Source organism: Salvelinus namaycush, chromosome 6, assembly GCF_016432855.1.
Source record: "Salvelinus namaycush isolate Seneca chromosome 6, SaNama_1.0, whole genome shotgun sequence".
Classification (NCBI taxonomy): Eukaryota; Metazoa; Chordata; class Actinopteri; order Salmoniformes; family Salmonidae; genus Salvelinus; species Salvelinus namaycush.
In genome coordinates, this window is record NC_052312.1 from 47,958,371 (window position 1) to 47,984,691 (window position 26,321).

At 44.3% G+C, this 26,321-nt stretch overlaps 1 protein-coding gene across 1 annotated transcript in view; it reads left to right on the forward strand.

The window, feature by feature from the left end:
• The window catches only part of LOC120049162 (neuron navigator 3-like), a gene marked incomplete at its 5' end in the record, with an annotated part of 93,929 nt that extends 72,870 nt beyond the window's left edge, over nt 1–21,059 (forward strand). Inside the window, 12 exons of the mRNA XM_038995389.1 lie at nt 211–364; nt 1,452–1,635; nt 8,954–9,051; nt 9,376–9,471; nt 9,708–9,876; nt 11,486–11,721; nt 11,911–12,065; nt 12,403–12,474; nt 14,952–15,148; nt 15,667–15,785; nt 15,917–16,120; nt 18,462–21,059. Coding sequence (XP_038851317.1) covers nt 211–364; nt 1,452–1,635; nt 8,954–9,051; nt 9,376–9,471; nt 9,708–9,876; nt 11,486–11,721; nt 11,911–12,065; nt 12,403–12,474; nt 14,952–15,148; nt 15,667–15,785; nt 15,917–16,120; nt 18,462–18,581 — 1,804 coding nt within the window. The remainder of the gene's footprint in view (nt 1–210; nt 365–1,451; nt 1,636–8,953; nt 9,052–9,375; nt 9,472–9,707; nt 9,877–11,485; nt 11,722–11,910; nt 12,066–12,402; nt 12,475–14,951; nt 15,149–15,666; nt 15,786–15,916; nt 16,121–18,461) is intronic.
• Between the last annotated feature and the right edge of the window lie 5,262 nt (nt 21,060–26,321).

Here is a 26,321-nt window from a genome sequence, read left to right on the forward strand (position 1 = left end):
TAACTACCCCTGTTTGTAGTATTTCTAGCCTGTATGTGTAACTACCCCTGTTTGTAGTATTTCTAGCCCTGTATGTGTAACTACCCCTGTTTCTTGTATTTCTAGCCTGTATGTGTAACTACCCCTGTTTGTAGTATTTCTAGCCTGTATGTGTAACTATCCCTGTTTGTAGTATTTCTAGCCCTGTGACCCCTGTGTGACCCCTTGCAGGCTGTGTGAGTGCACGGAGGCGGAGGCGGAGATCATCCTGCAGCTGAAGAACGAGCTGAGGGAGAAGGAACTGAAGCTGACAGACATCCGCCTGGAGGCTCTTAGCTCCGCCCACCACCTGGACCAGATCCGAGAGGCCATGAACCGTATGCAGGTGAGGAACCAGGTAGCCTGCTAAACGAATGCACAACCCAAACCATGGGGGACCACCAATGTGAATTAGCACTGACTTATATATCAAATCACTAATTGTACATATAGCCTTATATTGTTGTTTGTTTAACACTAATCCAATCAATTTCTTATCTGTTGTTTTATCTGTATGTATATTGTTTATGCTGTAAAAACAATACTTCAGGAGGAGACATTATTGGGTTGCACCCAGAGAGACCTGTTTCCCAGGGGCCAGTGGGGCGTGACACTGTGCAGTTAGGGAGCTAATGCAGTGTTTGGGGATTGTTCTGGCTCTTTGATGCCATGCCAGGGGTGACTGGGGTGGTCAGGGGGTTCAGGGGGAAGCCAACAAGCTGCGATGGCACCGTGGTCAACTTACAATATAACCACTCAGACCACTAATTAGGTTTATCTGTCAGTGGGGCTGGCCGTGCCATACACCCAATCACCTTTCTGGTAGAGCACTGACAACGCATCTTGTGACAAAGACCGGGGGGACAGTGGCTTGGCCGTTGATGTCAACTCCCATGACAAAACGGCAACAACTGGAGAAGTCAGCGCTCTCTCCTCAGATGTGTAGATAATCCACCCAGGCCCTTAATCTGGGATTTAGATTTGTGAACAGCCCAGTACAAAGAGCTCTGTTGAGATTAAAAGGCTCTCACAGCCAACAATGACACTAATACTGATCCACAATGATAACTATGGCCAGTCTGAATGCAAGGAAATTTCCATATTCTTCTAATCGGCTTACCTCTCAGTAGAATGACTTTATTTTACATTGGGTTGGGCTCAGTTTCTGGATTGCTCTCTAAAAGCGTCCATTTGTGGTGACGTCATTGTCTCCCAACATGTGGCGTAGGCCTACATGATGAGTTATAACCATAGAAATATGAATTACTAGACAGGACACTCAATACGGTTGCTGGTCCACCCATCACATTGACTTGAATGGGAATGTCCATTCTGGTAATTATGTTTCTATGGTTTAGAAAAGCATCTGTCAGGAAACAACGACATTGTCATTTAGATTATCCTCCTGATGTTTATTCTCTGTCATTGGGCAGAATGAGATCGAGCTGCTGAAAGCAGAAAATGACCGTCTCAAGACGGGAGGCACCACGCCAGCCGCCACGCCAGCCAAGATGGGCCGGCCGCCCTCTGAGACCTCCAGCACATCCTCGTCCTCCTCGCGCCAATCTCTGGGCCTGTCCCTCAACAACCTCAATATCACAGACACCATCATGTCAGGTGAGCCACAGCTTTGAGCCTGTAAGGTCAACAACCTCAACATCAACTGTGGTGACCCACCATAACCCCGTGACTCTACAACATGACAGACACCATCATGTCAGGTGACCCACCATAACCCTGTGACTCTACAATATGACAGACACCATCATGTCAGGTGACCCACCATAACCCCGTGACTCTACAACATGACAGACACCATCATGTCAGGTGACCCACCATAACCCCGTGACTCTACAACATGACAGACACCATCATGTCAGGTGATTCACCACAGCTCCGTGACTCTACATGACAGACGCCATCATGTCAGGTGATTCACCACAGCTCCGTGACTCTACATCATGACAGACGCCATCATGTCAGGTGATTCACCACAGCTCCGTGACTCTACATGACAGACACCATCATGTCAGGTGATTCACCACAGCTCCGTGACTCTACATCATGACAGACACCATCATGTCAGGTGATTCACCACAGCTCCGTGACTCTACATGACAGACACCATCATGTCAGGTGATTCACCACAGCTCCGTGACTCTACATGACAGACACCATCATGTCAGGTGATTCACCACAGCCCCGTGACTCTACATGACAGACGCCATCATGTCAGGTGATTCACCACAGCTCCGTGACTCTACATCATGACAGACACCATCATGTCAGGTGATTCACCACAGCTCCGTGACTCTACATCATGACAGACACCATCATGTCAGGTGATTCACCACAGCTCCGTGACTCTACATCATGACAGACGCCATCATGTCAGGTGATTCACCACAGCTCCGTGACTCTACATGACAGACACCATCATGTCAGGTGATTCACCACAGCTCCGTGACTCTACATCATGACAGTCACCATCATGTCAGGTGATTCACCACAGCCCCGTGACTCTACATCATGACAGACACCATCATGTCAGGTGACCCACCACAACCCCGTGACTCTACAACATGACAGACACCATCATGTCAGGTGATTCACCACAGCCCTGTGACTCTACATCATGACAGACACCATCATGTCAGGTGACCCACCACAACCCCGTGAATCTACAACATGACAGACACCATCATGTCAGGTGATTCACCACAGCCCTGTGACTCTATATCATGACAGACACCATCATGTCAGGTGATTCACCACAGCCCTGTGACTCTACATCATGACAGACACCATCATGTCAGGTGACCCACCACAGCTCCGTGACTCTACAACATGACAGACACCATCATGTCAGGTGATTCACCACAGCTCCGTGACTCTACATGACAGACACCATCATGTCAGGTGATTCACCACAGCCCCGTGACTCTACATCATGACAGACACCATCATGTCAGGTGATTCACCACAGCTCCGTGACTCTACATCATGACAGACACCATCATGTCAGGTGATTCACCACAGCCCCGTGACTCTACATCATGACAGACACCATCATGTCAGGTGATTCACCACAGCCCCGTGACTCTACATCATGACAGACACCATCATGTCAGGTGATTCACCACAGCTCCGTGACTCTACAACATGACAGACACCATCATGTCAGGTGATTCACCACAGCTCCGTGACTCTACAACATGACAGACACCATCATGTCAGGTGATTCACCACAGCCCCGTGACTCTACATCATGACAGACACCATCATGTCAGGTGATTCACCACAGCCCTGTGACTCTATATCATGACAGACACCATCATGTCAGGTGATTCACCACAGCCCTGTGACTCTACATCATGACAGACACCATCATGTCAGGTGATTCACCACAGCTCCGTGACTCTACAACATGACAGACACCATCATGTCAGGTGATTCACCACAGCCCTGTGACTCTACATCATGACAGACACCATCATGTCAGGTGATTCACCACAGCCCCGTGACTCTACAACATGACAGACACCATCATGTCAGGTGATTCACCACAGCCCCATGACTCTACAACATGACAGACACCATCATGTCAGGTGATTCACCACAGCTCCGTGACTCTACAACATGACAGACACCATCATGTCAGGTGATTCACCACAGCCCTGTGACTCTACATCATGACAGACACCATCATGTCAGGTGATTCACCACAGCTCCGTGACTCTACAACATGACAGACACCATCATGTCAGGTGATTCACCACAGCTCCGTGACTCTACAACATGACAGACACCATCATGTCAGGTGATTCACCACAGCCCCATGACTCTACAACATGACAGACACCATCATGTCAGGTGATTCACCACAGCTCCGTGACTCTACAACATGACAGACACCATCATGTCAGGTGATTCACCACAGCCCAGTGACTCTACAACATGACAGACACCATCATGTCAGGTGATTCACCACAGCCCCGTGACTCTACATCATGACAGACACCATCATGTCAGGTGATTCACCACAGCCCCGTGACTCTACAACATGACAGACACCATCATGTCAGGTGATTCACCACAGCCCCGTGACTCTACATGACAGACACCATCATGTCAGGTGACCCACCACAGCCCCGTGACTCTACATCATGACAGACACCATCATGTCAGGTGATTCACCACAGCCCCGTGACTCTACAACATGACAGACACCATCATGTCAGGTGACCCACCACAGCCCCGTGACTCTACAACATGACAGACACCATCATGTCAGGTGATTCACCACAGCCCCATGACTCTACAACATGACAGACACCATCATGTCAGGTGATTCACCACAGCCCCGTGACTCTACAACATGACAGACACCATCATGTCAGGTGATTCACCACAGCCCCGTGACTCTACATCATGACAGACACCATCATGTCAGGTGATTCACCACAGCCCCGTGACTCTACATCATGACAGACACCATCATGTCAGGTGATTCACCACAGCCCCGTGACTCTACAACATGACAGACACCATCATGTCAGGTGATTCACCACAGCCCCGTGACTCTACATCATGACAGACACCATCATGTCAGGTGATTCACCACAGCCCCGTGACTCTACAACATGACAGACACCATCATGTCAGGTGACCCACCACAGCCCCGTGACTCTACAACATGACAGACACCATCATGTCAGGTGATTCACCACAGCCCTGTGACTCTATATCATGACAGACACCATCATGTCAGGTGACCCACCACAGCCCCGTGACTCTACATCATGACAGACACCATCATGTCAGGTGATTCACCACAGCCCCGTGACTCTACAACATGACAGACACCATCATGTCAGGTGATTCACCACAGCTCCGTGACTCTACATGACAGACACCATCATGTCAGGTGATTCACCACAGCTCCGTGACTCTACATCATGACAGACACCATCATGTCAGGTGATTCACCACAGCCCTGTGACTCTACATCATGACAGACACCATCATGTCAGGTGACCCACCACAGCCCCGTGACTCTACAACATGACAGACACCATCATGTCAGGTGATTCACCACAGCCCCGTGACTCTACAACATGACAGACACCATCATGTCAGGTGACCCACCACAGCCCCGTGACTCTACAACATGACAGACACCATCATGTCAGGTGATTCACCACAGCCCCGTGACTCTACATCATGACAGACACCATCATGTCAGGTGACCCACCACAGCCCCGTGACTCTACATCATGACAGACACCATCATGTCAGGTGATTCACCACAGCCCCGTGACTCTACATGACAGACGCCATCATGTCAGGTGATTCACCACAGCCCCGTGACTCTACATGACAGACACCATCATGTCAGGTGATTCACCACAGCCCCGTGACTCTACATGACAGACACCATCATGTCAGGTGATTCACCACAGCTCCGTGACTCTACAACATGACAGACACCATCATGTCAGGTGATTCACCACAGCCCCGTGACTCTACAACATGACAGACACCATCATGTCAGGTGATTCACCACAGCTCCGTGACTCTACAACTCAGTAGAACAGTTTACATTATATTCTCCTGGATGATGATTTAGTTGAACAGTTTATATTCTCCTGGATGATGATTCAGTAGAACAGTTTACATTATATTCTCCTGGATGATGATTTAGTAGAACAGTTTACATTGTATTCTCCTGGATGATGATTTAGTTGAACAGTTTACATTGTATTCTCCTGGATGATGATTCAGTAGAACAGTTTACATTATATTCTCCTGGATGATGATTTAGTAGAACAGTTTATATTATATTCTCCTGGATGATGATTTAGAAGAACAGTTTACATTATATTCTCCTGGATGATGATTCAGTAGAACAGTTTACATTATATTCTCCTGGATGATGATTTAGTAGAACAGTTTATATTATATTCTCCTGGATGATGATTTAGAAGAACAGTTTACATTATATTCTCCTTGATGATGATTCAGTAGAACAGTTTACATTATATTCTCCTGGATGATGATTCAGTAGAACAGTTTATATTATATTCTCCTGGATGATGATTTAGTAGAACAGTTTACATTATATTCTCCTGGATGATGATTCAGTAGAACAGTTTACATTATATTCTCCTGGATGATGATTTAGTGGAACAGTTTACATTATATTCTCCTGGATGATGATTTAGTGGAACAGTTTACATGTATATTTGAGACCAGTCATTTAGGATAGGGAGTTGTTCTTAGGGAGTTGAGCTGTAGTGTGTCACACAGGGGATTGTTTGAGACTCTTTACTGTTACCCAACACGCTGCGTTGCCCTATCTTTACTGTTACCCAACACGCTGCGTTGCCCTATCTTTACTGTTACCAACACGCTGCGTTGTCCTATCTTTACTGTTACCCAACACGCTGTGTTGACCTATCTTTACTGTTACCCAACACGCTGCGTTGACCTATCTTTACTGTTACCCAACACGCTGCGTTGCCCTATCTTTACTGTTACCCAACACGCTGCGTTGTCCTATCTTTACTGTTACCCAACACGCTGCGTTGTCCTATCTTTACTGTTACCCAACACGCTGCGTTGCCCTATCTTTACTGTTACCCAACACGCTGCGTTGCCCTATCTTTACTGTTACCAACACGCTGCGTTGCCCTATCTTTACTGTTACCCAACACGCTGTGTTGACCTATCTTTACTGTTACCCAACACGCTGCGTTGACCTATCTTTACTGTTACCCAACACGCTGCGTTGTCCTATCTTTACTGTTACCCAACACGCTGCGTTGTCCTATCTTTACTGTTACCCAACACGCTGCGTTGCCCTATCTTTACTGTTACCCAACACGCTGCGTTGTCCTATCTTTACTGTTACCCAACACGCTGCGTTGTCCTATCTTTACTGTTACCCAACACGCTGCGTTGCCCTATCTTTACTGTTACCCAACACGCTGCGTTGTCCTATCTTTACTGTTACCCAACACGCTGCGTTGTCCTATCTTTACTGTTACCAACACGCTGTGTTGACCTATCTTTACTGTTACCCAACACGCTGCGTTGTCCTATCTTTACTGTTACCCAACACGCTGCGTTGTCCTATCTTTACTGTTACCAACACGCTGTGTTGACCTATCTTTACTGTTACCCAACACGCTGCGTTGTCCTATCTTTACTGTTACCCAACAAGGTGCGTTGTCCTATCTTTACTGTTACCCAACACGCTGCGTTGCCCTATCTTTACTGTTACCCTACAACCTGCGTTGATATATCTTTACTGTTACCCAACACGCTGCGTTGCCCTATCTTTACTGTTACCCAACACGCTGCGTTGCCCTATCTTTACTGTTACCCAACACGCTGCGTTGCCCTATCTTTACTGTTACCCAACACGCTGCGTTGATCTATCTTTACTGTTACCCAACACGCTGCGTTGCCCTGTCTTTACTGTTACCCAACACGCTGCGTTGATCTATCTTTACTGTTACCCAACACGCTGCGTTGTCCTATCTTTACTGTTACCCAACACGCTGCGTTGCCCTATCTTTACTGTTACCCAACACGCTGCGTTGCCCTATCTTTACTGTTACCCAACATGCTGCGTTGCCCTATCTTTACTGTTACCCAACACGCTGTGTTGACCTATCTTTACTGTTACCCAACACGCTGCGTTGCCCTATTTTTACTGTTACCCAACACGCTGCGTTGTCCTACCTTTACTGTTACCCAACACGCTGCGTTGCCCTATCTTTACTGTTACCCAACACGTTGCGTTGTCCTAGCTTTACTGTTACCCAACACGCTGCGTTGCCCTATCTTTACTGTTACCCAACACGCGGCGTTGTCCTATCTTTACTGTTACCCAACACGCTGCGTTGCCCTATTTTTACTGTTACCCAACACGCTGCGTTGCCCTATCTTTACTGTTACCCAACACGCTGCGTTGTCCTATCTTTACTGTTACCCAACACGCTGTTCGGCCAGTTTGAAGACAATGTGCTAATCCTTTTGGATGAAGGTGAATCACCACAGCACGTTTGTCCAAGTAGAGTTTCTCAAGTTGAAGTAACATCTGCATCAATCAAGCAGACGTCAGAACAGAACTCCTCGGAGAGGCGAGTGTGTGTGTGTTGTGTTGTGGTGTGGTGTGGTGTGTGTGTGTGAGAGAGAGAGAGACTAATTAAACCTTGTATGCTCCTCTTCTCCGACTCCGGCCTTGTCCTCGTCGATGAGTGGAGTGCTGTTCGGTCCTCCTTTGGTCTCCTCGTCTGTCCTGTAATTAAAATAGAACACTCTCGGAGGACTTTGGGGCTGTTTAATTGATGGGGGGATGAGTTGGGAGCAGCAGCGCGTGGGAAGACGAGTGGCAGAGGGCCCTTATCACCCCTGCACAGAGCCTGCGTGCCAGCAAGCCAGCCGAATACAAAGTAGTTCCCCTTCCTCCCCAGTTCAATGTAAATAAAGCAGAGAGAGAGGAAAATAGAATGTTTATAATTAATATCTGGAGCTCCTAGCAATGTAACTTTTTTAGCCTGACAACCGTGTCTTTCAAACAGGCAGGAGGACCGCTCTATATTACAGGAGGACCGCTCTATATTACAGGAGGACCGCTCTACATTACAGGAGGACCGCTCTATATTACAGGAGGACCGCTCTATATTACAGGAGGACCGCTCTATATTACAGGAGGACCGCTCTATATTACAGGAGGACCGCTCTATATTACAGGAGGACCGCTCTATATTACAGGAGGACCGCTCTATATTACAGGAGGACCGCTCTATATTACATTTAGGCTCTGTGGTTTTTACTTCTCTATTTTTCAGACGCTTTTATTACAGAGATGTTTTTCCCCAAGATTGTTTCCTCTCTTGATAGATAGTTGTGTTTGTGCCCACAGATATTCTCCTGGACGATGGTTATGAGGGCAATCTACGCAAAGAGGGGCGCAGTGTCCGCATTGTGGTCACAATCAACAGTGGCTCCAATAAGACCAAGGTAACTAATGAGATATGGTGCCTAGAATAACAATGTGAGAATCTTACGCTGTCGTATAATCAGATGCTTCGGTACCAGCGCTTGACTTGGGCAGGAGCTCACCGGAGCCGAGTACCGGGACCTTAGTTTTTCTGTTCCTCTTATAAAATCTTATATCAAAAGAATTTTGGAGCTCCTGCACCTTAATATAAACAGTACCGGCAACCAAAATAAACACTGGCACCTATTTCAGTCCAAGTCACTGTTTGGTACAACAATTTTGTAACTTATTTTCATTCAAGTCTCTGACATGCGACATTTTCTAATTCCCTATCGTACACTCAGGGTATGCAAAGCCAGGAGTACCTCATTGGTTCCATCGGCGTGAGCGGAAAGACCAAGTGGGATGTGCTAGATGGAGTAATCAGACGATTATTCAAGGTAAAACCTCCTTCCCCCTGCTCACCATATGATCAGTCACTGACTGAATCCTACAGATGAAAACCAAATATGAAGCACTACATTTTTTGTGTCAGAAAAAGCTCATGATATATGGTTCTTCATCTGTATGATTGACAGAAACACATGGATTGTTGTGGAAACACATGGATAAACACTGAGATATTAGATAGAATGTGTCTTTATCTTAGAATTCTATTTGGCCATTTCCCCTCCAGGAGTACGTGTTCCGGGTGGACCCACTGACCAGTCTGGGGCTGAACTCAGACAGTATAGTCAGCTATAGGATGGGGGATGTGGTGCGGGCCCACGCCTCTGAACTGCCTGAAATGCTGCCCTGTGGCTACCTGGTGGGGGACAACAACGTCATCAGCGTCAACCTCAAAGGTACTAGGATGGCCCAGACTAACGGCATGATGCATTTCACTGTTTCTATTGTTGTGTGTTTTATGTATTACTGTACGTCCTACATCCTTTTAAGGACATGACCAAACACATTTCCCTCTGGTGGGATAATAAAGCTTATTAAATCAAAATAGCACAGATATAGAGGAAGGGCCTTGAGTCTTGACCATGAGACCTGACCAGGAACAACCCACGGCCCTACCTATAGGATGGCACATTTCCAAACATGACAAAATGGAACCCCAGAAGGTTTAAATAGAATTTCCAAAAGCTTCTTCATCCTGACATGACAATACCCTCATGCACTTTGAAAAGCACTTCGGACACTTCAGTCAATGTTTTGCTCCTGAAGGGGCAAAGGAGGTGTTTTAAATGGACTAACATCGGCTTCCATTTTTATTCACCAGAGCTAAAAAAAAAAGTAGATAACACTTCCTTTATTTCACTCGCATGCTGGCTGCTATATTCCTGTGGTCATAATGGCCGCTTCTCTCCCATAGTCACAACAGTGGCCATCAGCAGGAAAATGTAGAGGGCCAGGCCTGAACTAGGTGCCATTGAATCCTGTGTCAGCACTCTGCATTACAGTTGTGTTTTCACTGGAGGAGTAGTGTCCAAACTCCCATCAACAGTCAATTATAGTTACTCTGCAGTCATTGAAGCTGAATTATAGTTACTCTGCAGTCATTGAAGCTGAGTTATAGTTACTCTGCAGTCATTGAAACTGAATTATAGTTACTCTGCAGTCATTGAAACTGAATTATAGTTACTCTGCAGTCATTGAAGCTGAATTATAGTTACTCTGCAGTCATTGAAGCTGAATTATAGTTACTCTGCAGTCATTGAAGCTGAATTATAGTTACTCTGCAGTCATTGAAGCTGAATTATAGTTACTCTGCAGTCATTGAAGCTGAATTATAGTTACTCTGCAGTCATTGAAGCTGAATTATAGTTACTCTGCAGTCATTGAAACTGAATTATAGTTACTCTGCAGTCATTGAAGCTGAATTATAGTTACTCTGCAGTCCTTGAAGCTGAATTATAGTTACTCTGAAGTTATTGAAGCTGAATTATAGTTACTCTGCAGTCATTGAAGCTGAATTATAGTTACTCTGAAGTTATTGAAACTGAATTATAGTTACTCTGCAGTCATTGAAGCTGAATTATAGTTACTCTGCAGTTATTGAAACTGAATTATAGTTACTCTGAAGTTATTGAAGCTGAATTATAGTTACTCTGCTGATCCTAAATCAACGCTCCTACTCTGAGACGCTTGACACATACGCCACCTGACGTCCCAAAGAGTTGCACCATAAACAATAATCAACTCTTCCCATTTCTCATGATTTATTTTATGTTAACATCATTTATTAGCCATCGCACAGTCGCACTGCATTTAATTATGATATTTTATGGGCTATTACCTGAGTGAATGAACTCAATTCATTCCATTCGTTTTAGAGTGGCATGAATTCTATTCAGTCTAACACAGGTTGTGAGAGGCTATGTACCGTTATATACCGTTAACATGATAATATCCTGTATTATTAGCACCTAGTATCATCAGACAATCACGTCTCTCCTCCTGCAGGTGTGAAGGAGAACAGCATAGACAGCCTGGTATTTGACACCCTCATCCCCAAGCCCATCATCCAGAGATACCTCAACCTGCTCATGGAGCATCGCCGCATCATCCTCTCTGGCCCCAGCGGCACCGGGAAGTCCTTCCTGGCCAGCAAGCTGGCAGAGTTCATTGTCACCAAGTCTGGTCGAAAGGTCACGGAGAGCAACTTGGCTAGCTTCAACGTGGACCAGAAATCCAGCAAGGTAAGAAAACGCTCAGCCAAGAGTATTAAGGAGCTAGTCGCTAAGGAGTCGGCATATTTGTCTATAAATCGCCTCGTTTGGCACTATACAGTATATTAAGGACAGTGGTCCTATTTCAAAGACAAAGTAACACTCACTTTATGAATAATGGCCACATCTTTAAGCTCACTGTGTGTTGTTTCTGGGCAGGACCTGCGTCAGTACCTATCCAGCCTGGCAGAGCAGTGCATCTCTGAGGACAGCGAGACGGAGCTGCCCACCGTGGTCATACTGGACAACCTCCACCACATCGGCTCACTCAGCGACATCTTCAACGGATTCCTCAACTACAAGTACCACAAATGGTGAGTATAGCTCCACCGGCACAGGAAGCAAGTCTAGCCGCTATAGGATGGTGGTTTTGATGATGATGATGATGATGATGGGGGTGATGATGATGATTGTGTTTAACTCAAATGCAACAGTTAAAAGTTAATGTGAACACTGGGATTCTGTACCAACAACCATTTCTAGCTTTACTCATTACAAGATGATGCAATTCGTATTCTATTCAAGATAGTTTACCTACTGTTCCCTGATAAGCGCAATCACTGTTGTGAAAGGAAAGGTAAATATCTTTATTGCCTGGCCCTGGTACGTAACTGCACTGTCCTCAGTATAATTGTTCTGTCTTGTCTGCAGCCCGTATGTAATTGGAACCATGAACCAGGGAGTGTCTTCCTCTCCCAACCTTGAGCTTCACCACAATTTCAGGTATGTCTTCACCAACACTCAAACCAGGATTCAAAAGCTTAATTTGCTCTTTGCTTTGAACATATTGTTTTTCCTGTACAGACAACATATTCAAGCAGATTTTGCAAACTAACATTATTTTGGGGCTTTTTTCTTCTTTTTTTTAACTCTGTTTATTCAGTTTTACACACAAGACAACATAAATAATATACTCAACTAGAAAAAATACAAATAAAAAATAATAGCTTTAAAGATACCGTACTTTGGACAAGTTGAACACACCGGGCAGAAGGCTACCAGGGCCATCTGTAGTACAGGGACAGAGCAGACACCTCACCATTGTTCCTGTAAACAGACAAAGAATAGGGGTGGAGAAATGCAACCACCCAACCATCCACTGGACAATTTTTTTAATTTTTTTTACAATGCTTTAAAAAATATATATATATAATTATGTAAGCGTGAACAAAATTAAAAAATTAAAAACAGGGCAAAACAAGCTCACATTTTAGTCTCTGACGGGGCAAGATGAACAAGGCAGGTCACATTCAATAAGAATCAACAGGCACATCAACCTTAATGGCCCCCCCCCCCAAAAAAAAAAAACACAAAGAAATGCTCATCCAGCCCTTAATTCACAGGGGAGTCAAATACAGACTTATTTTTGTTTTAATATGAATGCCATTAAAGGATGGACTGTTTAAAGTAAGACCGGAATGGAGCCCAAGCCTCATTAAACAGTTTGGGGTTCCCACGTGTATTGAATTACATTTTTTCTAGTTTCTGAGAGCACAACACATCTCGCACCCAATATTTATAAGATGGGGGAGCTGCCATCTTCCAGTTCTGTAGTATTAGCCGTCTAGCTAAAAGAGTTGTATAAGCAACAGTGTCCAACTGGATTCTTGACAGGGGGGTACCTATGGGCAGTACTCCAAAAAGGGATGTAAGGGGAGATGGATCTATAACAGTGTCATATATATCAGAGAAACATTTAAATATTAATTCCCAGAAACCTGACAGTTTATGACAGCCCCAAAACATATGATACAGTGTGGCTGGTTCTGTTTTACATCGGACACAGGTAGGATCAAAATCTGAGAATATTCTTCCCAGTTTGGCTCGGGGCCTTTTTCAACAATAAGATGTGCTGTATTATTTTAAAAAGGACGACTATAAAAAATATAAAAAATGGTAACTCAATTAAAAATGAATCAATAGTCAATAGTAAAACTACCAATAAGAACATTGTGATTATGTACAGTATTTCATCAGCATTTCATTCCTGCTTCCACTAGTAGAAACAATAATACCACCACCAGGCCTACTGCCACAAAATAGTTGTGTGGATGTCTTTCAAACCATGAAGTCAGTCAACTTCAGATATTACAGATTAGAAAGTAGAAGAAAAAAATGGGGGGGGGGGGCACAGTAATTAAGCTGCAAAATTTAACTTTTTGGGCGACTTGACAAAATTCACATAGAAATATGTATTATAGATCTGTCATTCTAATTGAAAGTAAGTTCTATATGAGCTATTTCTATGCTTCCAGTTAAGTTTAGTTTTTGCGTCTTTAACATTGGTTTTGTACACCAGCTTCAAACAGCTGACAATACAATATTTTTGGTTATGGAAAATATTTCACAGCGGTTTAGATGATACAATGATTCTCTACACTATACTTGCTGGTTTTGTTACATAAACTGAAATTAGGTTAACTATTAGAATTTTTCTAAACAGGCAATGGCGGAGTGATTTATGCATAGTGCATCTTAAACTTGGCTAATTAGCTTTGCTAATTTGACCTGATATAATTTTAGGCCTTACACACCTGGTAATTTTTTACGTGACATATTTGAGAAGATAATTACATGACTAATGTGGCAACAGATATATTTGTCATTGGGTGCATGCAAAATCACACTGACATTCATTGATTAACATTTTCATCACACTGTCACCATGGAAGGTACAGGAAACAGCCCAGCATTTCATAAAATGCCATGAGGCCAAATGTTGCACAACCTCCACGCTGATACTGGTCTTCCTGACTATGAGTCGGAATTACAATATGGAATGATCAAACCAGAGTGCAAGCCTCAGAACAAGCAGTCATCTTTATTATGACAACTGACAACAGAGCAGTTATCACCAATGGGGCTTTATTTGGGATACAGATTTAAAATATATGCCAAACATCCATCCCCCAAACGGCCCTTATCCTTGGGCCAAACTTGCGTGGAATTTCCCTAATGCTGAATTCCAAATCGACCTCTAGTGCCATTCTCTAGTCACTGATCTGAAAGAATTGGACCTAGGTATAAGAAACTTGATGCTTCATCTTTTCTTTCTATAGGCTGATTAGAATAACCACCACATCCAATCATTACAGGTCTACCGGAATCATGTAGCGGTGTAGCCTCCAATTCCATCACAGCTGCTCCATAGAGTGTGATGTCATGCATGTTGTCTCGTCATCCTTTCCCCCCGTCTCCAGGTGGGTGCTGTGTGCCAACCACACGGAGCCGGTCAAGGGTTTCCTGGGACGATTTCTGCGCAGGAAGCTGATCGAGACAGAGATCAACAGGAACATGCGCAGCAATGACCTCATCAAGGTCATCGACTGGATTCCCAAGACGTGGCAGCACCTCAACGGCTTCCTGGAGGCTCACAGCTCCTCAGACGTCACCATCGGTTAGACAATGCACGCACGCATGCCCACACACACACTGAGTTCACATATTTCTAAATGATCGTTTGAACATTGCACACATGACACTTAATAAGTGTATTTTGGTGTTGTGACTTTGGCTATGTGCTCAAACTGAAAGGCGCTACATGGTCAATCAGACGTCTGCATTGGCGGCCATGCAGCATTTACGGTGATAGGGGCTCTGCAGAAGTCAGGGCATTCATACTTCTTGCACTTCACTGAGCAGCACAGAGCTGTTAGAAGTTGTCAAGGAAGTGAATTTGTGTTTATACCGGACCTCCCGCTGCCACCTACCGTCAACAAATCATGTCAATGCGGAGCTATACTGAGCCCTCCGCATTGTTACAAAATTTGAGAGGCACACGGCGATGCGGTACAGAGCTCAATTTGGCCTCTGCGTCACACCATCCGTACTGCGCCTCTGACCACATTTTCCAATCAAGCATTAATTGTCTCTGATCCCACAAAACACACTGAATGTGTTGTGTTCTGCCTACAGGTCCCAGGCTCTTCCTGTCCTGCCCCATGGATGCAGATGGCTCGCGGGTGTGGTTCACTGACCTATGGAACTACTCCCTGGTGCCTTACCTGCTGGAAGCCGTTAGAGAAGGGCTCCAGGTGGGTACAGACAGAGGTCAAAGGACACAAAGTAGAGGGGTACCGGTGTAGGGTGAAGTTGCCCCTGTCATCAGCATCTATGATTTCTCCTTTCGCTTAACTCGTTTCTCGTTTTGTGGCCACCATTACAGCTGTACGGCAAGAGGGCGGCGTGGGAGGACCCGTCTAAGTGGGTGAAGGACACCTACCCCTGGAGATCTGCCTCCTTGCAGCATGACAGCCAGGCCCTGCTCCAGTTACGGCCAGAGGACGTGGGCTATGACGGCTACAGCTCCTCCAAAGAGGGCGCCTCCTCCAAACAAGTGTCACAGAGTGACACGGAAGGAGACCCACTGGTAAGGAGAAATTAAAACAAAGCCCTGAAATGCTGAAAGAAGGTCCAGTATGGGGATTTCACTCTCATGGTGAGCGAGTGTTGCACCTTTTCCTGTCCAATTACTTAATTTCCTTCTATCATGTTTCGTAGCATCGTTAAACATTATTGAACATTATTGAATTAAGTTTCCGCCCTGAGCCCTTCTATCAGCACTTCAGTTTTATAGTCCTAGGACTGAGCAAATCAAATCAAATGTATTTATATAGCCCTTCTTACATCAGCTGATATCTCAAAGTGCTGTACAGAAACCCAGCCTAAAACCCCAAACAGCAAGCAATGCAGGTGTAGAAGCACGGTGGCTAGGAAAAACTCCCTAGAAATGCCAAAACCTAGGAAGAAACCTAGAGAGGAACCAGGCTATGAGGGGTGGCCAGTCCTCTTCTGGCTGTGCCGAGTGGAGATTATAACAGAACATGGCCAAGATGTTCAAATGTTCATAAATGACCAGCATGGTCAAATAATAATAATCACAGTAGTTGTCGAGGGTGGAACAAGTCAGCACCTCAGGAGTAAATGTCAGTTGGCTTTTCATAGCTGATCATTAAGAGTATCTCTACCGCTCCTGCTGTCTCTAGAGAGTTGAAAACAGCAGGTCTGGGACAGGTAGCACGTCCTGTGAACAGGTCAGGGTTCCATAGCCGCAGGCAGAACAGTTGAAACTGGAGCAGCAGCACGGCCAGGTGGACTGGGGACAGCAAGGAGTCATCATGCCAGGTAGTCCTGAGTCATGGTCCTAGGGCTCAGGTCCTCCGAGAGAGAGAAAGAAAGAAAGAGAGAAAGAGAGAATTAGAGAGAGCATACTTAAATTCACACAGGACACCGGATAAGACAGGAGAAGTACTCCAGATATAACAGACACGTAGCCTCCCGACATAAACTACTGCAGCATAAATACTGGAGGCTGAGACAGGAGGGGTCAGGAGACACTGTGGCCGCATCCGATGATACTCCCGGACAGGGCCAAACAGGCAGGATATAACCCCACCCACTTTGCCAAAGCACAGCCCCCACACCACTAGAGGGATATCTTCAACCACCAACTTACCATCCTGAGACAAGGCCGAGTATAGCCAACCCAAGGGGGGGCCACTTCAGTGGTCCAGAAAATATAGACACATTGGTTAGAGAGCTAGCACAACACAATGATTCAGGGCGGCAGGTAGCCTAGTGGTTAGAGAGTTGGGCCAGTAACCGAAAGGTTGCTAGATTGAATCCCCGAGCTGATAAGGTAAAAATCTGTCGTTCTGCCCCTGAACAAGGCAGTTAACCCACTGTTCCTAGGCCGTCATTGTTCTCAACTGATTTGCCTAGTTAAATAAAGCTTGAATAAAAAAAATGTAAAACACGATGAAGACTGAAATCACAGGCATGTTCTAACTGATAGCTGATTCTAACTCTGAATGCTGATTTTAATGACCGTTTTATTTGTACTGTGATATGTAAAATAGAGTCATATGAAAAGAGTTTGCTAAGAGTTTTACGTTTCCTGAAGCTAAGTGAAGTAACATGAAGGAGACCATGTTGTTGGACATAATAATAATAAACAATAAAAAAAGAGACATAAGGTGGAAGCTAGTTTCCAAGGATACCAATAACAAACGTGACCGCAGATGACCTTGTCTTTTGAAAGAAGAAAAGACAAAGGGGGATTTAAACACACAACCCCCCCCCCCCCCCACACACACACACACACACACACAACCCATTAAGCTCTGAAATGTCAGCAGCTCGTTATTCGGATGACTACACTTAATTCCACTTTGTGCGTCGTGATAAACCGTGTGGCAGGCGATTCCTGGGGAGTTGAATAGGAATGGGCTTTCTCTGTTGGCCACTTAATCCTCAACACATTACTGTGTAATCATCAGAGGAGGCCTGCACAGAGCTGCCCAGCCCTGGCCGCTCGCCTCCCTATAGGCCCACCAGGACCATTACAGGGAAAATGAAGACCGCTGTGCCCGGTGCTTTCCATATATGGTAGGAATGGGCCTCTCCGTTCCTCAGGGCCTTGAGGATCGGCTGGTTTTCATCTTTCTTTTAAAACCACGTCTGATGTAGACCTGAGGAACCAGGTGTGTGCACTTGTGTGCAATTAAGCACGATGCAAGTGGAAGAAGCAACTGACACTCGGGCCCCCTGGTGTCTATCTCTGATAAAGGACCACTGCAATGTCACCTTAATGATAATACCCAGTCTAAGACCTTGTAGTTGTGATAGTGGACTCTGAATATCAATGTGGTGTTGGCTCTATTTTTGTTTACCACTCTTTTTATTGGTTGTTTGTTTTCTGTGTTTTCCAGATGAACATGCTAATGAGGCTGCAGGAGGCGGCCAACTACTCCAGCGCGCAGAGCTGCGACAGCGACAGCGCCAGTCACCATGACGACCAGCTGGACTCGTCGCTGGAGTCGGCGCTCTAGACGAGAGCTCGGAGAGGAGACCTCAGATGGAGTGATGGAGCGAAGCGTTTTTCAGCGTAGCGTCAGCGAGACGTGGCGGCTCGAACACTTCCAGGCACCCCACACATAAGACAGAGAGATGTGTGTAGTCAGGAGATGTCTGTTAGCGGGGTCGGGGGGAGTAAGCCCTCTGACAAAATGGAGTAGATTTTTGTGTATGGTGGTTGAGACACAGTCCTCCATTTCTCCACTGGATGTGGCATCCCAAAATGCAGGCTGCACGTATACAGTGAGAGACAATTATGTCTGTGGTTCTACACCATAAAACTGGAATTGACATTATAGTTTTATTTATGTTGATTCACAGTTGTTGTATTAACTACGGATGTTTACAAGGGCCAAATTCTGGTTTCGTTTACTAAGGTGCTGAACAAAAAAAGGCACGTATCCCTCCCGTCAAACCCTGACCTCAGACGAGCCACATGGTGCTGGTCCCGTGCTCAAACCTGTCCCTAGTTTACAGGCAATGCCAAGACCCTCCATACACCACTCGCCAACAAGCACAACAAGAGCATTGTGTGTCGTCCAACCAACTGCTACTGTGAAACAATGGGCAGTGCCAATGTTACCGTTTGATTTACTGCCAAGTGCACTGCGACGTGTCCGTCCACATCCACAGAGTCCTTTTAGGTTTTTCACACTAGCAGACCAGTTGTTCACCCTTTCCTTAAAAGATCAACAGCACTATACCAACAGATGGGTGATGAAGGGAGTGATGGCTCCTTCAATCCAAGGGCCAGGTCAAGAACAGTACAAGCCTGATATTGGTGCTTTCTCAATGCAAAGCTCTGAGACAGGGGGTGTATTACTTCAGCCTTTGGCTCCCTGCTGACCATCCTGAGTGGATAGGAGATTGACAGGAACACACACTTCCTGACACACAACCATTCAAATGAAGTGGTCCCATATCGTCTCAGTGGGTGCTTTAATCTTAAAGGAGAGTTTTATAACTACTTTTAGGCCAAAATATCTCACAAATCCTGTCAAAAAGTATGTTGCCCAAAACCATCCACTTTTGTTTCTGACAGTAATATTGTACAAGCATAATGGCTGTTATACTGTATTTGCAAGTAGAACTGACCAATTGTATAAAAGTTCAAAGGGGTGGGCATTTTTTTAGTTGTTGCTTTTACCCAGTTGAGCTGGGTTCACTTGAACTGTCATGAGCACAACCCGACCCTTTTGATTTTATAGCCTAAGGAGCATGTTTTAAGCTTTCTAGGGGGGAACATTTGAAGGAGACTTTTACTTTTACATAACAGCGTGTGGTAGGGACAGAAGCCATTTTGGATTTTGATTGTCCTTCCTCCATTAATGAGTGGGTTGGTTTTGCACAGTTAAAGTGGGGGTGTAAATAATAAAGTATTGCACAGTGAATCAGAGATGCATTCTTCCCTGTTGATGTTATATTACGCTTTAACTCGCTGAGAATTATTGTACGTTGCAAAAAAATACAAAATAGAAATGCAAAAACCAACAAGCTGTCAGAAACAGGTGTATGTCTTGTGGTGATTGGCTGTCTTGCCTATGCAGGAGGCAGACGATGTACAGTATGATATTATTTTTTTTAACGCCGTATATTAATGTTCACTAAGTCACTGATTTGAGGAGCAAACCATTCAATTTATCAAGAAAAGCAAATCTGGTCATTGTCACAGATTTCCCTTTTGTGTATTCTCTGGAACTAGTATTTGGTGACACATCCCCCTATTCAACAGGCGAAAATTCACTTCACAAAGCATTACACTGTAACATTTCTGAATATACTTTCATTCAGTCTTGTATTCACCGGTTTTAGTAGAATCCAATTTTTTTTGTCATCCCATTCTGAGGTATTATTTACCTGCTGTTGTGCTATTTACAATTCCAAATAACAGGTGCTACTGGTCAACTAAATCTATCAGATTCCATTTTCTGCAGAAAATGTTGTCACAACCTCAGGACAAGCTCTTGTTGTCATCACTTGTCTGTGACAAATGTATTTTTTATTTTGTTTTTGCACGCATCATTGTTGGTGTACGCCATCAGTCTGCATCTAAACTTAGAGCCTGACACACACACACACACACACACACACGGATTGTCGGTAAGACATAGCTCCCCTCCAACACAGCAGACATCTAGTCACTCCTCCCCGCTCCCCTAGGACACCATCAGTTGCCTAGTTAACCAGATGTTTTCACAACACAAACAGTGTACCATTATGTCATGGTGACACCATAAAATTGCAATTACATCTTAGTTGAAAACATTGCATTTACTGCTTTGAGAGAAGAGTTTCTTTTTTGTTGAAACATTTGTCCTTAAATGTTTTATATTTTGTACATTTGTATGTAACATATCGTGTAAATAGACAGAGACAGCGATTTAAATCATCTGGAGGGATTTTGTAGTCTTTGTAAAGCCCTAATAAATGGTATTTGGTGTCACATGAGCAAACAATGCGTCCTGTTCTATCTCATGTCTCTGTTCATTTTTTCTCCACCATATCTTTCCTCTAGTACAGACTCGGAGATGTGCCCAATAGATTATGCCACTATAACCGATTACTGTGCCACTCCAGAACTTTGCCAACAAGTGTTTGTCTATCATTCAGCTTTGGCTTACCTATCCGTGTCAGTGAGCTACTGAATGAGTAATGGCCAACCCTGTGAGCCACTTCAGAACTCTGACCACAACTGCTCTTGATCAAATACACCATATTTGAAATTCTAAAAAGCTCACTTGTAAAGGAGTGTACGTTCACATTATTTTGCTAGTCCAACAAAAGCTGGCGTCAATGTTCGCTGAGAAAGATGTCAGCAACTCCAGTTCCAGTTATGTTAAATGGCCAATTGTTATTAACAGGGGTTCCTTCAAATGTGCTTCAATTGATTAAAAAAAATAAAAAAATTCAACTTAGTTTCTGAAAGTACAGAAGAGGAATGATTAGTAATTATAATACAATATCAGGTATAAGCAGTAATACAATATTACAATACATTTATATTATGAACTGCTATAATAGTAAGCGGTTACATTGATAATGAGAGATTCTCAATTGTATCCTTCTTGCGTCCTCTCTCTTTGCCGCCTCCTCAAAACCCATTGGATGAGAAAGCCAGAGGTCCCGCCCCTCTGACCCTTTCTTCCATTGGGTTTTGAGAAGGGGGCGATGAGAGAGGACACGAGGAGAATGCAATTGAGAAAAGACCCTTGAGTTATATCTGCCAGTAGTTACATGGGGAAACCTGACGATTCATTGGAACCTGATTGGAAGGATTTTGGAAGAAGGGGGGTGTGAGTGAGGGTTGGAGGTCGGAAATGGCGGCGAGTAGTGCAGACGAAATGGAGAAAAGGTTGGTGAAACAACAGCTGTGCTGGAATGAGGACAATATGGGTGTCAGTTCTGATGCTATGGAGCGGGAGGACGAGGGTCAAGGACCGGAATGGTCGGTAGTGGAAAGACATAGGAAGAAGATGATACAGAGTAGTAGTGGATTTTCTAGTAAAGAAAGCATAAAGAGGGCCATGGTAGGAAGCAAGAGTAATGAAGTGTTGGAGTGGAAATGGTGATGGTGTTTGATGAGACCACAGGGTCTCACCTACACCCTATCTGACTAACTAATGCTGTAGAGAAAGAGGAAGGTGAAGTGAAATCAGCTCGGCTCATTGGAAATGGTAGATTGTAAATATTGTGTGGTAGTCCGGCTCAGCAAGAGAAGATACTGGAAATGGAAAAGCTTAATGGAAAGAAGATGAAAAGCCATGCCCCTGGTGTTTATGCTAGATTGAGGGGAGTCATCACTGGGGTCCCAATATCTATGTCCACATATGATAATTAAAGACAATGTGAAGGCAGGCAGAGTGATTGAGGCCAAAACGTTGTTCAGTAGGAAAGAGGGTCAAAGAAGTGAAAGCTTATCAATGATGTCTTGCCGGGAAAAGTACAGATAGGATTCCTTAGTTTTAATGTTAGAGAATTTGTCCCATATGCACTGCAGTGTTTTAAATGCCAAAGAATGGGACATGTAACTGCTCATTGTAAAGGAAAGAAAAGATGTGCCAAGTGTGGAGGGGCACATGATTACCGTGAAAACAAGGTGAAGGTTAAGTACCGTAATTGTGGCGGAGAACACGGTGCAGCATTTGGTGGATGCCAGTTACAGTGAAAGGAGGATCAGTCATGATGTTTCATATTCAGAGGCAGGTTCTGATGGATCTTACATGGATGTATGTGTAGTGAGTGGACCTACTGTCAGACTGATGTATCTTACATGGATGTACCTGTAGTGAGTGGACCTACTGTCAGACTGATGTATCTTACATGGATGTACCTGTAGTGAGTGGACCTACTGTCAGACTGATGTATCTTACATGGATGTACATGGATGTACCTGTAGTGAGTGGACCTACTGTCAGACTGATGGATCTTACATGGATCGTACATGGATGTACCTGTAGTAAGTGGACCTACTGTCAGACTGATGGATCTTACATGGATGTACCTGTAGTAAGTGGACCTACTGTCAGACTGATGGATCTTACATGGATGTACATGTAGTAAGTGGACCTACTGTCAGACTGATGGATCTTACATGGATGTACGTGTAGTAAGTGGACCTACTGTCTGGGCTGGTGTTTCTGATGGTGCTGGCATGGTTTGGAAGCTTGTTCAGAAATCGTGTGCTCATGAATGTGTGGTGTCAAAGGACACTTTGATAATGAATAAAGTTGACTTCAAAGCTTTTATTGGTAAGGTTATCAATACGACTCGGGTTGTGGAAAGCAGAAATACCAGGTTGAAGGTTATTGTGGAGACGGCAAAAGAGATATTGGGGGTAATAGATGCTACTGTTGAAATGGTTGTTGACATGCTGAACAATCCTAAGGGTGGAGTGATTCAGCATGATATAAAGTTTAATGGGGTTGGGGAGGGGGGAGGGTGTGGTAGAAGTTAGTGATTTATTTTGCTTTGAATTTTATTTTCATGGTAGTACAGACTTGGGCAGATCATGATTGATTGTACATTCCAGCATAGTAGGTGGCGACATGCACTTTAAACGTTTGTTTGCGGACCGCCATGATATCATAGAAGAAGAAGAAGAAGAAGAAGAAGAAGAAGAAGAAGAAGAAGAAGAAGAAGAAGAAGAAGAAGAAGAAGAAGAAGAAGAAGAAACTGTACTATAAGCTCCACTAGGTGGAGGGGGAGGAGGGCGGACACCTCAGCGGAAATGGAGTCCCTAGAGAAAGCAAGAACAAGATAGTTGTCAGGAGTAGTGCAGTATTATCATAAGGAGACGTATACTTGGAAAACGGAGGAGGAATGGAGGGAAAAAGAGAGGGAGAGGAGGGCTAAGAGAGAGAGGGAAGAAGAGGGTGAGCTTGAGTAGTGGGGAAAAGGGAGATGATTTGTTAAAGAATGGTAGAAAGTGTAAGCAGAGGGAGCTGAAGACAGGAGGAGAAATGGAAGTGAATGAGGGTGAAGTATCGGAGGTGGTAGGTGTGGTGAAGTTATCGGAGACCGAGGTATGCACCGAGGATCAGGAAAAAGATGAGTTTATGACAGTAGGAGTGAAGTTTATGGAAAAAGTGGACTCTTGCCTTTTGGCTGATCCATTTGTGGTTTCACAGTGGGTGAAAAAAAGATTTGGGTAATGTGGAATCAGTGAGGGTAACCAGAAGTGGTCTAGTGATAATTGTTTGTGTTTCTGTTGGTCAGAGGGAGAATGCACTCAGAGTAAAACGAATGGGGGCAAGAAAAGTGAATTGTTTCACTCTCAAGAAAAGTGCACCAATGAAAGGAGTGATAACTGGGGTAGCAGTAAATATAAAAGTTGATCAGCTGAGGGGAAAGATTCTTGGTGTATGTGATGCTCGTCGTTTGATGCGATGCAGACAGGGTGGCGAGAGTGGGGAAACAGAAGAGTCATTGTCTGTTCTTTTGAGTTTTGAAGTTGAGTCTTTGCCCGACAAAGTGAAGTTAGGATATATAAGTTATCCTGTACGAGTGTATGTGCCAAATACATTACAATGTTACAGGTGTCAAGCTTATGGACATGTGGCAGCAGTGTGTAGGAGGGGGGGTCCAAGGTGTGAGAAGTGTGCAGAAGGGCATGAGACAAAGGAATGTGTAGTATTGGGGAAAGTAGTGGAATGTGTTAATTGTAGGGGTACACATAGAGCTGGGGATCAGAAATGTCCCATGCGAGAGAGGCAGGTTGAGGTTTCTAGAGTTAGAGTAGTACAGAAGTTGTCATATGCTGAGGCAGTGAAGAAAGTAGAGGAAGATGGGTTAAGAGGGAGGAGTGGTGAGAGTAGTAGAGACATAACAGTACATAGGGATAGGCCACAAAGTGATATAAGTTTCAGTAAGATTGAATTTTTAGCATTTATTGCAATGGTTATCAACTGTACTGCAGGGATGGAATGGAAGTCGCATAAAATTGAGGTTGTGGTGGCAGCTGCAGAGTGGTATTTGGGTGTGCGAGACTTGACATCAGAAGAGTTACAGGATGTGTTAAGTGGTGATGTCCCATCCTTTCAGGATGATGGCATGAGGTAGGAATACATACATTTAATTAGTGGAGTAGGGTGGTGTTCATTTAATTATTTTTTTAATGTGTGAGTGTAATGTTAGATGGTAGGGTTTTTATTTAGTACATTTTTATTTTTAAGCAAAGTATAAGGAAGTTGTACTCCAGTCTAGTAGGTGGCGGTAATGCAACAAATTGGATGCCAACCGCCGTTAAACCTCGTAGAAGAAGCCACTAGGTGGAGGCAAAGAGTAAGAAATAGACAGGGCTACGATAGCACTGGGGCGGTGCTCTTCATCCACACACTTCCTGAAAATGGGCTCGGAAGAGAGTTTGGACACGAAAGGAGCTTTGGTATCTTTACCAAAACACTCATACTGGTTTGACTTTTGGCTGTTTGTGATGTTTGACATCGCATTTTTCCTCGTTATGTATTTCATAGTTCCCTAGCTAAAATGGTAAGTTTGAGTACTACTGCAATACCACAGATAGCTAGCTACAAATGAGACTTGCTAGCTATGGTGGCTAAGGAAGTGAGAGTGCCAGTAAAGTTTGTTGTGTTTGGGCGCACCCTGTGTATGTTAAAGTTAGTTAATTTATCATATTAAAAAAATATATACAAATACCACTTTTTTAAAAATCTGGTTGGGATGATTAATGATGTGTTGAATTGTAATCCCTTGCAGGAGTGAGTTGGAATTCTACACTTGAAATGCTGCCTCCTTTAACCATGACCCCCTGTTGGCTGAAATGATCGATCTTTAAAAAGGAGTGTTTACACCACTGAGGTATAAGGTTTACACGCCTCGACCAGATTGGTGTTCAAATTATATTGGATGAATTCCTTTGTTAGGCCTATGTTTTGTTTTTAACTGCCCACATTTTGGCATTATATGGAATATTTGTCAGTATGTCCAGAAAATAGCAAAATTGTGAGACCATAACATTTGAATATGCATGTTGTTGAAATCAAGACAATGATTTGTGGCAGTCTGACTATTTAAAATGTGAAACTCAACTTCAAGACAACACCTCATTCTGGATAAAAGTGACTGCTAAATGACTGCAACGTCACAAGAACTGCAGGTTAACATGATGTAGCTAGTGGAATAAAGTGTGCTCTCTCTAAAATGTGTATTTCTGATTTGGATATGAGACAAATGAGAGAAGGCGACTTGATTGAGCC